The sequence below is a fragment of the Aplysia californica genome, unplaced genomic scaffold (assembly GCF_000002075.1).
Source record: "Aplysia californica isolate F4 #8 unplaced genomic scaffold, AplCal3.0 scaffold00369, whole genome shotgun sequence".
NCBI classification, from domain to species: domain Eukaryota; kingdom Metazoa; phylum Mollusca; class Gastropoda; order Aplysiida; family Aplysiidae; genus Aplysia; species Aplysia californica.
Window position 1 is genome coordinate 167,408 of NW_004797639.1, and position 14,368 is coordinate 181,775.

At 40.4% G+C, this 14,368-nt stretch overlaps 1 protein-coding gene across 2 annotated transcripts in view; it reads left to right on the plus strand.

The window, feature by feature from the left end:
• LOC101847276 overlaps positions 1-14,368 on the plus strand; it is a 40,423-nt gene that overhangs the window by 11,335 nt on the left and 14,720 nt on the right. For both annotated transcript variants that reach the window (XM_035971063.1, XM_013085382.2), the window contains 9 exons: positions 3,132-3,223; positions 4,284-4,348; positions 5,183-5,364; positions 6,421-6,486; positions 7,751-7,888; positions 9,516-9,572; positions 11,080-11,167; positions 12,981-13,156; positions 13,791-13,937. In XM_035971063.1, the coding sequence (XP_035826956.1) occupies positions 3,132-3,223; positions 4,284-4,348; positions 5,183-5,364; positions 6,421-6,486; positions 7,751-7,888; positions 9,516-9,572; positions 11,080-11,167; positions 12,981-13,156; positions 13,791-13,937 (1,011 nt within the window). The remainder of the gene's footprint in view (positions 1-3,131; positions 3,224-4,283; positions 4,349-5,182; positions 5,365-6,420; positions 6,487-7,750; positions 7,889-9,515; positions 9,573-11,079; positions 11,168-12,980; positions 13,157-13,790; positions 13,938-14,368) is intronic.

The window sequence follows — 14,368 nt, forward strand, 5'->3', positions numbered from 1 at the left end:
CCCCCCCCCAACATAATACTTGTTCCTAGTTATATTGTTAGTTCATGTTGCTTCTAACTCTAACCTATGACATGGAGTGATGATGCATCGGCTCTGAGCTCTTACCATGGGGCAGAAGGCAACAGCTGAAGTGAGCGTGCTGCCGACTGTCTGCTTTAGTATAGTGCTCTCATTAATCTGGATGTCGGCTCATTCTGACAGTTTATAATTATTGTTCCTTTGCCAGTTCCAGCGGTCGTTTGGTGATGTGGGGGGGGGGCATTGTAGTAAAATGTCACCCTGCACACGAGTTGCATGGGTGGTTAGAGGGGGGAGCATATTTGTAATAAAATGTCACCCTGCACACCAGTTGCATGGGTGGTTAGAGGGGGGGGAGCATATTTGTAATAAAAATGTCCCCTTGCTCACCTGTTCCACGGGTGTTTATACCTGTCGCAGCGTGGGTAGGTCCTGGCAGCCAGGATTAAACCAGCCTATGTCCCAAATTATGTAATTTGTTTAGGGGGGGGGGGGCATTTTTGTAATACAATATCCCCTTACTAAGGCTACACACCAGTTGCATGGGTCGTTCCGGGAACGGGAATGCAATGTTATAAAATGTCCCCCCTGCACCCCAGTTGCACGAATAACCAGTAACCTCTCTACCTAATGGAGAAATACCTCATAAGAAGATAAAAAGCTATGATGTTAAAATGTGTTTTTTTGTCATGATACCTCCTTTACTGTATTGTTTCTGTCTTCTTTCTTTTTTTGTGGATGGTAGGAGAATGGATCTGATATAATACGTCTTCTTTCTTTTCTTGTGGATGGTAGGAGAGTGGATCTGATATAATACGTCTTCTTTCTTTTCTTGTGGATGGTAGGAGAATGGATCTGATATAATACGTCTTCTTTCTTTTTTTGTGGATGGTAGGAGAGTGGATCTGATAGACGTCTTCTTTCTTTTCTTGTGGATGGTAGGAGAATGGATCTGATATAATACGTCTTCTTCCTTTTCTTTCCCTCAGTTGCTTGTCTGTCTGTCTGTCTGTCGAGCCCTTTCCAAGCATCAAGTGCTCATTGCTTAATCGTCACTGAGCTTCCTTGTACTCAAATTTAAAGCAAGACTTTACTTCCTTTTTCTTTTGTATACACATAGTATGTTTTGGGTTTACATCCACTAGCCCAAGCAATTTAAGTTCAAGAAGGCCCATTGGAGATTCAAAACAGTGTCTCACTGGCACTATAGCCCAGTATGATACCAATTGAGATAAAGTGCTAAAGCGTCTACCCCCACCCCCCCAATGCTAACATAACCACAGGGCCATATGCCCTAACTATAGCATTTCTTTTTCGAGTCTGATAAGGGAATTCTAAAGAACCCCAAAAGAATCCGGAATAAATTAGATTTTCCCTGCTGTGGGTGTGTCCAGCATGATTTTATTGAGATTGCCGTTTTGTCTGAAAATTGTGTACTAATATGGGATGAAAAATTGATCTAACATAAAGATGCTTTGATAGAGCGTTTGTTGTTTCTATAGTCCTGATTATGGGGTCATGACTGATTTGTTCATGAAAAATTCACCAACAAAGTCTTTATTTATAAAAAGAAAATAACAAACCACACACTGCCTATCTGCATGTCACAACCCTTTCCTTGGATGAGGTGTATACTTTACCACAGTTTTTTAAATGTTTTATTTTTTCTGAGTGGATGGTGGTAATAAATCCCTGTAAGATTTTTAGACAGTGTTTATACCTATCTTTGTTTATGCCTTCTTAGAAGTAACTACTCCAAAATTTTACGCAAAGTGTGATTTTATTAGAATTACGTAAATATTTTCACTTGTTGTGTTCACCCTGTATTTAAATAAATGAAATAATAATTTGTCTTGATTCAGTCACACTAATGACAATCCAGGTCATTTAATTTATAAATAAGAGTGTGGTTGTCTTCTACTGAAACCTCAATTTACCGTGAACAGTGACATTTCATCCTTTCGGTATCAGATTATGAAAGAACAAGTGTGCATGTATGTTGCCCCTGTATTTGCAGGTGGTTGGTATGGTTTACTCCTTCTGATTTCTACTATTATTAATTATTATTATTGTCCTATATATAGAGGCCATGGCCAAAAATATGGCTGTGTGAATGGGTTATGGGGGTCACTGGTAGGTTTTACTTTTCTTTACCTCTGTTGTTTCTGTCTGTCTATCTTACTTTCTTACTTTTCTTCTGCTCTGTTACAGTGTGGAAGTGCTTCCTTTTACTCAAACAAATATGTTGTTGTTTTGTTGTTATCGTCCACCTGTTATACATTGAGGCATGGGTGGTTAGCGGGTGTTGTGGTTGGATTTACTCCTTCTTTCCTACCAAACATCTCTATCATCCTTGTCTCTCCTCCTTTTTTATGTGTTTGTTACTCTCTTGTAAGTGAGTGGTTGTCAGGTGCTCTGGTGTGGTTTGCTCCTTCTTTCCTATCACACATCTATCGTCCTATCTCCCCTTCTTCTTTTTTATGTTTGTTACTCCCTTGTAACACCTCTAATCTTCTGGCGCTCATATGACCTTATGCAGTTGTGAGCACCGTAAAACCTCTACTAAAACTAAAAACTCTCTTGTAACACCTCTATAATTGTCTACACTTACATGACGTAAATGTGTTGCAAGTGCTGTGCGGATAGTTGCAGGGCACCACCGGTAGGTCATACTTCTTTACTTTCCCTCTGCTGTTGTTTCTGTCTGTTTTCCTTCTTTTTTTTTCGCAGCACTAAATGACCATTAAATAATTGTGTCCATGTGCTTCTGTTTACTACTCAAAGAAATAAAACACAAGCAAGCAAGTGCTGTAAAACTCTTACTAAAGCAAAAGACGTTGAGGCAGTAGTCTGGGATGTCAACTGCAACTAGTCATCGTCGCATGTAGTATTTGTCCGTTGTCTTTTGTGGGTGGTTGGCAGGTGCTCTGGTATAATTTGCACCTTTTTTCCTATCAAACATCTATCGTCCTGATCTCTCCTCCTTTTTTTTATGTTTGTTACTCGCTTGTATCACCTATCTTTGGCACTTACATGACTTTATTGTGTTGCAAGTGCCGTAAAATTCTTCCTAAAACTTAACTAATACTAAAACCATGTCTCTCCCCACCCAGCCTGAGCGAGAGCTACTTCACCGTGAAGGGGGCGGCGCTCATCCTCCCACACAACGAGTGCAACAAGAAATCTGTCAAGAAAACTCATGGAGGTAATCTATTTGTCTGTCTGTCTGATTATCTCTTTCTGTCTGTGTGATTATCTCTCTTTCTGTCTGTCTGTCTGTCTGTCTGGTTATCTGTCTGTCTGATAATCTCTATTTCTGTATGTATGTATGTATGTGTGTGTGTGTGTGTGTGTGTGTGTGTGTGTGTTTGTATGTATGTATGTGTGTGTGTGTGTATGTATGTTTGTCTGTCATGTCTGTCTGTATGTCTGTCTGTCTGTATATATGTATGTATGTATGTATGTATGTATGTATGTATGTATGTATGTATGTATGTATGTATTTTTGTATGTATGACTGTATTTATATCTGTATGTCATGTCTGTTCGTTACCTGGCTAGTCAGTTATTGAACTATTTTAATGTCACAATGTAATGAGCACATCGTTACTTCACTAGTGGGTGGTTGGCGGGTGCTCTGGTGTGGTTTGCTTCTTCTTTCCTATAAAACGTCTATCGTCTTTATCTCCCCTCCTTCGTTTTTGTGTATGTTGCTCTCTTGTAACACATCTATTCTTCGGCACTTAAATGGCCTTGTTGTGTTGCAAATGCAGTAAAACTCTTATGAAACTAAACTGCACTAGCAAAAGGGCATATCTCACAGTTGTGCCAAAATGCAACTAGCTTTTTATCTTGTTTGGTGGTACTATTTCCCTATCTTTTGGTACAACCGAAATAAAAATGCGCTGGCAATCACAAAATAAACATGCATGACGAACATGCACACACAGGTGCTCGCACGCACACGCACACACACTCTCAAACATACACACACACACATTCATTTTCTTTCATTTTTAGAGTTTTTGGATGTTTCGTTGTTTTTTACCTAGAGAACTTCAGTACATGCACACACACACGCACACGCATACGCACACACACACACATTCTTTTTCTTTCATTTGTATAGTTTTGGGAATGTTTCGCTGTTTTCCCCTCAGGAGAGCTCCAGTACCCACACACACACACACACACACACACACACACACACACACACACAGACACACACACACACACACATTTAATGTTTCGTTGTTTCCCCCCAGGAGAGCTCCAGAGCCACCTGCAGGCTATGCTACATCTGCTGCGGCCCGAGGACAAGATCAAAATTGTAGGCGCTCACTTGTGTTTACTTGTGTGTCCGGTGGTTTGTTTGCTTGTTTGTTTCTGGGATTTTAAAATTGTTTTGAGTAGGTGACATCATGTTGTGGGTGGTAGGCGGGTGCTCTGCTGTGGTCTGCATCTTCTTTCCTATGAAACCTCAATCATCCTTATCTCCCCCTTCTTCTTTTTTATGTTTGTTACTCTCTTGTAACAACTCTAATCTTCTGGCACTCATATGACCTTATGCAGTTGTGAACGCCGTAAAACCTCTACTAAAACTAAAAACTGAAATCCTGTTGATGTGCTTCTGTTTACTAAAATTTGACCGAAGTGTAGTAATTTTTAAAAAATGTAAATTGAGTCTATTGGGACGTAAAATATTTAGAGAAATGTACATCATTACGTTTCAGAAATGGCTATAATTACACAACAAATGTATACCATTACATCACAGAACTGTCTATCATCACATAACAGAAATGTCTGTCATTGCATAGCGAATGTATATCGTTACATAACAGAACTGAATATCATTATATAACAAATGTCTCGTCACATGACATCGTTACATTACAGGAATGTATATCATCACAGAAATGTATCGTTACATAACAGAAATGTATATCGTTACACAACATAATTAAATAACAGAAATGCCTGTTGTTACATAACAGAAATGTCTGTCATCGCATGACATCGTTACATCGCAGAAATGTCTGTCGTTACATAGGAATGTATATCATCACAGAAATGTGTCGTTGCACGACATCATTACATAACAGAAATGTGTATCGTTACACGGCATGGTTACATAACAGAAATGTCTGTCGTCACACAACAGGCGGTGCGACTGGAGGACACGGTGCCCACCTACCACCGGTACCTGGCCGTGGTCTCCACCAACGGGAAGCAGGACACAGAGGAGGCGGTGGTGCTGGGCATGGGCTGTTCTGGGACCGAGGCGGACATCGGGCTTGTCATGCCTGTCTGGATGGGGCTACGGCTGCAGCTGGGCGGGGATGGGTATGTGTGTGTGTTGGCTGTGGGAAATGTGGGATTGAAACGAGAAGAAGTGTAAGGCAGGAAGAGGGTGTGATTAAAACAGGGGGGGGGGGGAGATGGGTATGTGTGTTGTTAGCTGTGGGAAATGTGGGGTTGAAACAAGAAGGAGAGTAGGCCTGTGTGTGTGTTGTTGATGGTGAAAGACTTATGAATAAGACAGGAAGGGAGGCCTATGTGTGTGTTGGCTGTGGGAAATGTGGGGTTGAAACAAGAAGAAGTGTAAGGCTGGAAGGGGGTGTGTGTTGTTGGCTGAAGGAAATGTGTGATTAAAACAGGAGGGGGGATGGGTGTGTGTGTGTGTGTGTGTGTGTGTTGTTGGCTGACATGTGTAATTGAAACAAGAAGGAGAGTAGGCCTATGTGTGTGTTGTATTGGCTGTGGGAAATGTGGGGTTGAAATAGGAAGGAGAGTAGGCATATGTGTGCTGTTGGCTGTTGCGAAAGGGAGGTTGAAACAAGAAGGAGAGTAGGCGTATGTGTGTTGTTGGCTGTTTGAAATGTGGGATTGAAACAGGAAGCAGGTACCGTGTGTGTGTTGTTGGTTGTTGAAAATGTATAATCAAAACAGGCTTGTATGTGTGTTACTGACAGTAAAATGATAATAATAGATAATAGCATTTGTATAGTGCAAATTAAGACAGGGAAGCAGGAGGATTTGTGTGTTGTTTGCTGTACGCAGAAGTGCCCAATTTTGGATAAATCCACAAAGCCAGATTCCTTAAATTGTAGGCATTTGTACTCTGTGTAAAGATAGTCTTGATATAAAATAGTTTGGGCAATATGACTGATAAATTTTTGAGTTCCCACTCTCGTGTTTCCTCAGGTAAACCGCTTGCTAAAAACACAAACGAGAAAATTTTGTAAATATACTGTACATTCAATTTAGGAAAATAGTGACAAGTGAAATGTTTAGAAGAAATTGATCGCAATGATTTTGTCATCTCATCTCTTGTAGTGTGTTTCAGAGGGTAAATTGATGGCAATGATTTTGTCATTTGTTCTCTCATTGTGCTTTCAGAGGGTTCAGTTTGTGCATGGATGAGCTGGCCTATCTGTTCAAGCCAGTGTCGGTGCAAGCCATGTGGTGAGTAAGCGGAGAGAGGAGTGTATATGTATGTAAATATATCTACACATACTATATTTGTGAAAGTTCGTCACTTTGGCCGCTTAAAACTTCGGAACCACTTAGCTTTCGAATTTGACAAAATTAATGGAGGTTCAGAATCATTTAAAGGGTGCACAGTTCTATTAAGGAGGCTGAAGTCACTGTAGTTTACTTTTCAGTTTTTCATTAGTTTCGTTTCGATCTAATCTTGGGAAAGTCCGTCTTCTAAGACACCATTGTAAACAAGTGAGGTTTCCGTTCAATAGCCGAGCGCACTGTTTCCACACCTTTGAAATTCTGGAGTGTACTACCACGAAAGCGGAATAGAGAATCAATCTGTATATCACTATATCTATCTAACCTTTCTAATTTTTTGCATCTCTCAAGATTTATTGCTCCATTAGAGTGTAAATATAGTACGCCAATGACTTATCAGTTGATGTTAATGCACACACACACATACACACACATACACACACACACATGTGTACACAAATGCATAATAATAGGTATCATTTGTGTTGTGCAACTACTAGCTCAGCAGCAAGCTCTGTACGCTTTACGGTCTATATTATTACCCCAGCAGTCCTGATAGCATTCTGAAACAATCGCAAGTTCCTGGGAAGCATACAGTGCAAGCTGCCATATTTTTATTTTATACGCACACACGCTCACACTCACACACATATACTTACACTCAAAGACACTCGTTAGTTTTTAATATGCACTTCTGTACTCAAACACACACCTTCAGACAGTTTTTGATGTGCACTTGTATACACCCACACCCAGAAACACAAATAGCTTTTAATACACAGGGAAACCTACATGTTTATACACACGTGCATGCACATACACACACACACACACACACACACACACACACACACACACACACACACACATGCGCATGCACAGAAAATCATAGTATGCACATATGTATGCACATATACCCACAGACTTGCTATGTTTTCTAAATGGACTCTCGTATATTGTAGATGGTATCATTGTAGGCCATGTGGAAAACAAAAAACAGAAACAAACACCAAATAAATCAGGATTTTTCTTTTGCCTACTGAAGGTCTCAGTCTCATTTTGATGAAGTGATCCGTAGACGTGACCTATGTTATGTTTCTTCCTTTCTTCCTCTCTCCCTCCCTCTCTCTCCTTCCCGCCCCCTCCCTCCTCTCCCCTCTCTCTTCCTCCCTTCTTCCGTCTTACTCCCTCCCTCCCTCTCCCTCAGGTCAGCGATTCAGCACCTGGTCAAGGTGATGCATGTGGCAGAAGACAGGAAGTACATTCACGACGGCCTCACGCACACCTGGGTCGGCTACTACCGCTCGCGCATCGACCATCGAGACACCGCGAAAACGTGCCAGTGGTAAGTGTATCCATCCCTTTTGGGGCACAGCGAAAACGTGCCATTGGTAGGTGCATCCCTTCGCTCGTGATAGAAGCTGAAGAAATAGGAGAGCGGCTGCTACTGGCGAAGTGGCTGAGGAACTGTAGAAATGGCAGCAATGGTAGAAATAGCTGTATAAGAAATAGTTGCTGTCATAGTAAGCAACTAGTTGCTGTTTGTTGAAAGGACCAGTATGCTTGAAATGTTGATTAAATATTATTTTATTGTGAAGCACCTCTGCCACAGAGAGGGCACTATAGAAGTGATCTTTATTATTATTATTATTGTTATTTTATTATTATTATTATCATCATCATTATTATTATTGATTGTCGAAATAGCCGCCATAGTGAGAATGATGGTAATTGTACATTTATCGAAATAAAAGCAAAACTAGAAACAGTTTCAGTGAGAGAAAAATAACTGAGACAGTGGAAATAGTGGTAGTGATAGAAATAAATGAGATAGTTGAAATAATGGTAGCGATGGAAATACTACTACTACTACTAATTCTTAAATTAATTACATTTATAATGATAATTAATTGCATCTATATAGGGCATATCCACACTTTCCAGCATGCTCTATACACTTTACAACCAAAAATATCTGATAGAACTTTGTGATTCCAAGGTAGCGATTTGGTGCATACGCTGTTGATTGTTGTGTGTGTACCGTATGTGTCACAACGCAGTGGAATCAGGCTCTCTTCAATTTTTGGACATGTGGAGTTATTGATATCATGTTAAAGCTTGTTTATTTTGTCTTGCTTTTGCTGAAAAAATACCCATCTGTCCCGAATAGAAATCGAGATATTTGCAATTGAAGTAGGTGGGGCCAGCTGGTTTCAGAAATAAAATAAGCGAGAAAATGGCCGACAAAGTTTGATGACATCCAAAGTATTAGAGGCTTTGGAAACTGAAAATTTATATATTTTTAGACTTTAATCAGGTTTTCTAGAAAAATCAACATGGAGATGTTCTTTTAAATGGACATAAAATGTGTTGAGCAAAAAAGGAGAAAATTCGAAATAATTTGCCAAACAGGCGGGAAAATGCTGCTTTCTCTGATTTCATAATTTTGACGAGCACTTGATTCCACCATGTTGTGACACATATGTGAGGCAGCGTGGTGGAATCAGGCTCTTGTCTATTTTTGGGCATGTAGAGTTATCTGTATCATCTTATAGCTTGTTCACATGTGTTTATTTGGATGAAAAAATATTCATTTATCTTGAATACAAGTCGAGATATTTGCGAATGAAGGAGGTGGGGTTACCTGTTTTCAGAGGTAAAATTAGTGAGAAAGTGGCCGCCAAAAGATTAGTTATTTCCTTAGCTTAAGAGTCGGTGGTAACAGAAAATTTACATTTTTTGTGCTTTTAATCAACGTTTTTCAGAAAAATCCGCTCAGAAATTAGTTTTTTAATGGGCATGAAAGGTGTTGAGCTCAAAAACAAATTTTTAATAAAAATTCACAAACCTGTGTAAAAAATCAAGTTTCTTCACTTTGATTATTTTATAGAGCGCCTGATTCCACCATGCTGTGACACACAAATATGCTTTGATTGTCTGTTCTGAATGGTTTTGGTCTGTTTTTGCTCCAGGAACAACGAGGGTGTGGACACTTACGCTCCGTCATCTCTGTCCATCAACTCTGACGAGTGAGTTCTCTGAAAATTGTTGGTTTTGTCTTCCTTTCTTTTCTCTTTCTTTTTTCCTTTCTTCCTCTGTCTTTCTCTCTTTGTTTCTCCTTTTTTGCTCTCTCACTCTTTCTTTCTCTTTCTTCCTGTGTCTGTCTTTCTCTTTTTTTCCTCTTTTTAACTCCTTTTCCCAACCTCTTTCCCTCCCTCTCTCATTCTTTCTCCTCTTTCCTTTCCTGTCTCTTTATTTATATATCTCTTGCTCTCGCACTTTCTCTCCCCTCTCTCTCTCTCTCTCTCTCTCTCTCTCTCTCTCTCTCTCTCTCTCTCTCTCTCTCTCTCTCTCTCTCTCTCTCTCTCTCTCTCTCTCTCTCTCTCTCTCTCTCTCTCTCTCTCTCTCTCTCTCTCTCTCTCTCTCTCTCTCTCTCTCTCTCTCTCTCTCTCTCTCTCTCTCTCTCTCTCTCTCTCTCTCTCTCTCTCTCTCTCTCTCTCTTTGAGAGTACAATTCTGATCCTTTCTTCAATTATTTATTTTTCAATATGTTTGGGTTCTTTTTTTTCTTTTTTTTTTGGGGGGGGGGTTGTTTTGTTTTTTTGTTGGATATCCATTATTATTCATGCAGAGTTAAGGATTGAAATGTATTAAAACAGCTGTTTCTAAAATGCATTTTCTTAAGAACACAGTTTTGATCCTTTCTACAAAATTTCTTGTTCATGTTTTCTTCTTTTTCTTTTTTGTTAGTCCCATGCCCATTCTTTCTTTTGTCTCACCCCCGAGGCAGTGCTACTGACTGAAGAGTCTTTAAGCCATTCCCAAAGGGGGGTGGGGGGGGGGGGGACATTAACATCTTGAGTTTTTATGCACAGTAGAATTGTAATTGTAAATGGGCTGATTCATCAATGTCATGCTCATAACTGTGCCTGAACTGCGACAGGGAACTGCTGCTTTTTTTCTTCATCCTTACTATTTTCCCTCTACTTTTTTTGTATGCTTGTCACACTCTTGTGACCTGCTATTCCCGGGGTGCCTTGACGGTTGAAGCAGACTTTGTGCTGTTGAAGCTAGAGAGGTGAGCAGAGTAAGTCTGATTCCCTGTAAAGGACTTATCTGTTGACATCCACCGCTTGGAGCTCTTATGACCTTATGCAGTTTGGAGCGCCGTAAAACCTCTACTATAACAAAACTTCCTCTTTTCTAGTGTGAATGTTAAGCCTATACTCTATCTATAACAACAACAATGAAATAATCTCTGAAGTGGGTGGTTGGCGGGTGCTCTGGTGCGTTTGCTTCTTCTTTCTTATCTAACATCTATCATCTTTATCTCCCCTCCTATTTTGAGTTTGTTACTCCCTTGTAACACCTCTAATTTTCGGCATTTATATGACATTGTGTTGCAAGTGCCATAAAACTCTTACGAAAAAAACATTTTTCCTCTTGTCTAGTGTGAATGTTAAGCCTATATATCTATAACAACGACAATGAAAGAATCCTTTGTTTAAGTTCCCTTTGTTTGTCGTGTGATCGCCAGTGAGAACGAGCAGATCAAACGTGTCATCAGCCAGAAGTTGAAGGAGGTCATGATGACTGTCGATTTGGACGAGGCCACGTCAATTGGGGTCAGTTGCAAATTCAGTGTTCTCATTTTTTTGGTGTAGTTTTTTTTCTGCTGATTTTCGTGCTGTTTTTTTTCTTTCGGGGGGGGGGGGGGGGTTGTTTTTGTCTTTTTGTTTCATGTTCCTTCATTGGGTGCCATGTTAACTATCATTTTTACATCTTATATAAGTTGACTACAAAACCATGAGTTTCTAAGTATCATATTTCCAGGCCAAGAAAAGACTGACAGAGAACTATAGTATTAAAGTTCAACTTCTTGTTTTTTAATATTTTACTTATTTTTCAGTGATTATTTGGTTTTGCTGATAAGTTATGTTTGTTTTTTAAAATGTTTGTTCAGAGTTGTTTATGTGTGTAGCTTAATTTCAGGGAAACTTTTTATTTTGTAGATTATTGTAAATTGTTTCTGCACCCATCACCACTCACTATTTGGGTCACTTTTAAACACAAGGGGACTATCCTGAAAATTGCTGTTTTGAGGAAATCGAAGGTAAAGTTTTTTGCTCCTTGTTAAGTTTCTTTAAAAGACAATGTGTGTTTTCTCTATAACCCGACAAATATACACAGCATTGAAACCCAAATTCTCCTATGGGTAGGGCAATGCCCACTTTTGGTGTTGGTCAAGATTTCTTGAAATCCCCGAAATCTGGATTAGCCTGCTTGTCCTTAAAAGCGACCATTTAACCCTATCTGTACGTCGTGTTTTACTATCGTATCCATACGACGTGGGGAACTCTCTGCCACCACTTTCCAAAAAGGAAATTTACTCTTTAATTCGATCCGTATGCTTTGCATAGTACTCTGTCAAAATGATTTTTTGAGAAATACTGAAAGTTTCAAAGAGATCTTCGCACTAGAAGTATTCTAAAATGTGAAGAATACAACCCCAGGGGTACAAAATGACCCCAGGGCGTACAGATAAGGTTAAGAGGCATTGTTTAGGGTATGGTTTTCCTCTTACGTGCAAGGGATATGAGTTCAGCTTACGTGGTAGGAGGATATTTTCTCTTGTATCTACATCGTTTTCCTGGATTTATCCCACATTGACATGTTTCTGTAGGTGGCTGGCAGGTGCTCTGTTTTGTTTTGCGCCTTCTTTCCTATCAACCGTCTATTAGGGCTGGGCGGCTAGGTTCCCGATTAGTGAAAATTGGGAATCGTTGGAATCGACTCGGAACCCAATTACTTACTCTCTAACGATGTGATTTCTCCCGGTGGTTACCTGATTGGCTCCGAACATCTTCAGGATTTATGATAACCTTGTTTTCGGAACACTACGAAGCATCAACTTTTATTTTTCATAAATAAATTCTTTTTTAAAAAAGAAGAAAATTTTAATGATTACAGTAACTGGTAACCGTTGGTTATATGTAAAAAAGAGTCGGAGCTTCTCTTCCGCAGCATTAATCGTAGGAATCGGTTCCGGAATTGATTCCTCGCCCAGCTCTACCGTCTATTGTCTTATCTCTCCTCCTTTTTTTTTTTTTTTTGTAGGTGATTGGCGGATGATCTGGTGTGGTTTGCTCCTTCTTTCCTATCAAATTTCTATCGTCCCTATCTCCCCTTCTTTTTTTGTGTTTGTTACTCTCCTTCTAACACCTCTAGTCTTCGGCATTTAAATGACCTTATTGTGTTGCAAGTGTCGTAAAACTCTTACTAAAACTAAACGAACACCTCTAATCTTCGGCATTTAAATAGCCTTATTGTGTTGCAAGTGTCGTAAAACTTTAACCAAAACTAAATTAAAACAAAAAAACCAGCGTGTCGTGACACAAATATATCGCCACTGATGTCGTTCCATGGACTACTTCACAGCTGAGGAAGGCAGTGGAGGCAAAGATGGGGATCTCTCTGACCTCGTTGAAAAGCTACTTTGACGAAGAAGTGATGAGGATTCTGGGACAGATGGACGAGCCCTCCAAGATTCTGGACTTCCTGTACCTGGGCTCGGAGTGGAACGCCTGCAACCTGGAGGAGCTGAAAGGAAAAGGGTGCGGATGGTTGTCTCTCTGAGCATACGAGCCAGCGTCTGTGCTCCTTCTTTTTTCCTCTCAAACATCTATCGTCCCTATCTCTCCTCCTTTTTTTGTGTTTGTTACTCTCTTGTAACACCTCTAATCTTCGGCACTTATGTAACCTTATTGTGTTGTAAGTGCCGTTAAACTCTTACTGTACCCCCCCTGGGGCAGTGCCACTGACTGTAGTGTCTTTAGGCTATTCTCAGAGGGGGGACTTTTTTCTCGTTCAAGCACAGTAGAATTGTAAATGGGCTGATTCATCCTGTCACGTTCATAACTGCCTGGACTACAACAGGGAACTGCTGCATTTTCTTTCCTCATCCTTACTATCATCATTTGCCTCTACTTTTGTATGTTTGTCACACTCTAGTGACCCGCTATTTCCAGGGTGCCTTAATAGTCGAAGCAGACTTTGTGCTGTTGAAGCTAGAGAGGTGAGCAGAGTAAGTCTGATTCCCTGTAAGGACTTCTCTGTTGATGTCCATCCCTCGGCGCTCATATGACCTTATGCAGTTGCGAGCGCCGTAAAACCTGTACTAAAACAAAAAACTCTTAAACTAAAAAAAAAACATAAACCGTTCACAATGTCTCTCTTTGCTTCCTCCAGGATCGGCTACATCCTGAACGTGACGCGGGAAATTGACAATTTCTTCATGGGCATGTTCCAGTACTACAACGTACGTCTCTACGACGTGGAGGAGTCGGACCTCCTCAAGCACTGGGACAAGACCTACAAGTTTATCGCCAAGGCCAGGTGAGTGCATGTACTGGGTGGTTGGCGGTCGCTCTGGTGTGCTTTGCTCCTTCTTTCCTATCTAACATCTATCCTCTCTATCTCCCCTCCTTCTTTTTCATGTTTGTTACTCTCTTGTAGCACCTCTAATCTTCTGGCGCTCATATGACCTTATGCGGTTGCGAGCGCCGTAAAACCTCTACTAAGACTAAACTGAGTGCCTGCTGTGGTTGTTATCGACCCAGTTGTTGATATTAACCCTATCCGTGCGCCCTGGGGTCATTTTGTACCCCCGGGGGTTGTATTCTTCACATTTTAGAATATTTTTAGTGCAAAGGTCTCTTTGAAAGTTTCAGTGTTGCTCAAAAAATCATTTTGACAGACTGCTGTGCAAAGCGTACTGATCGGATTAACGAGTAGATTTCCTCTTTGGAAAGTGGTGGTGCAGAGTT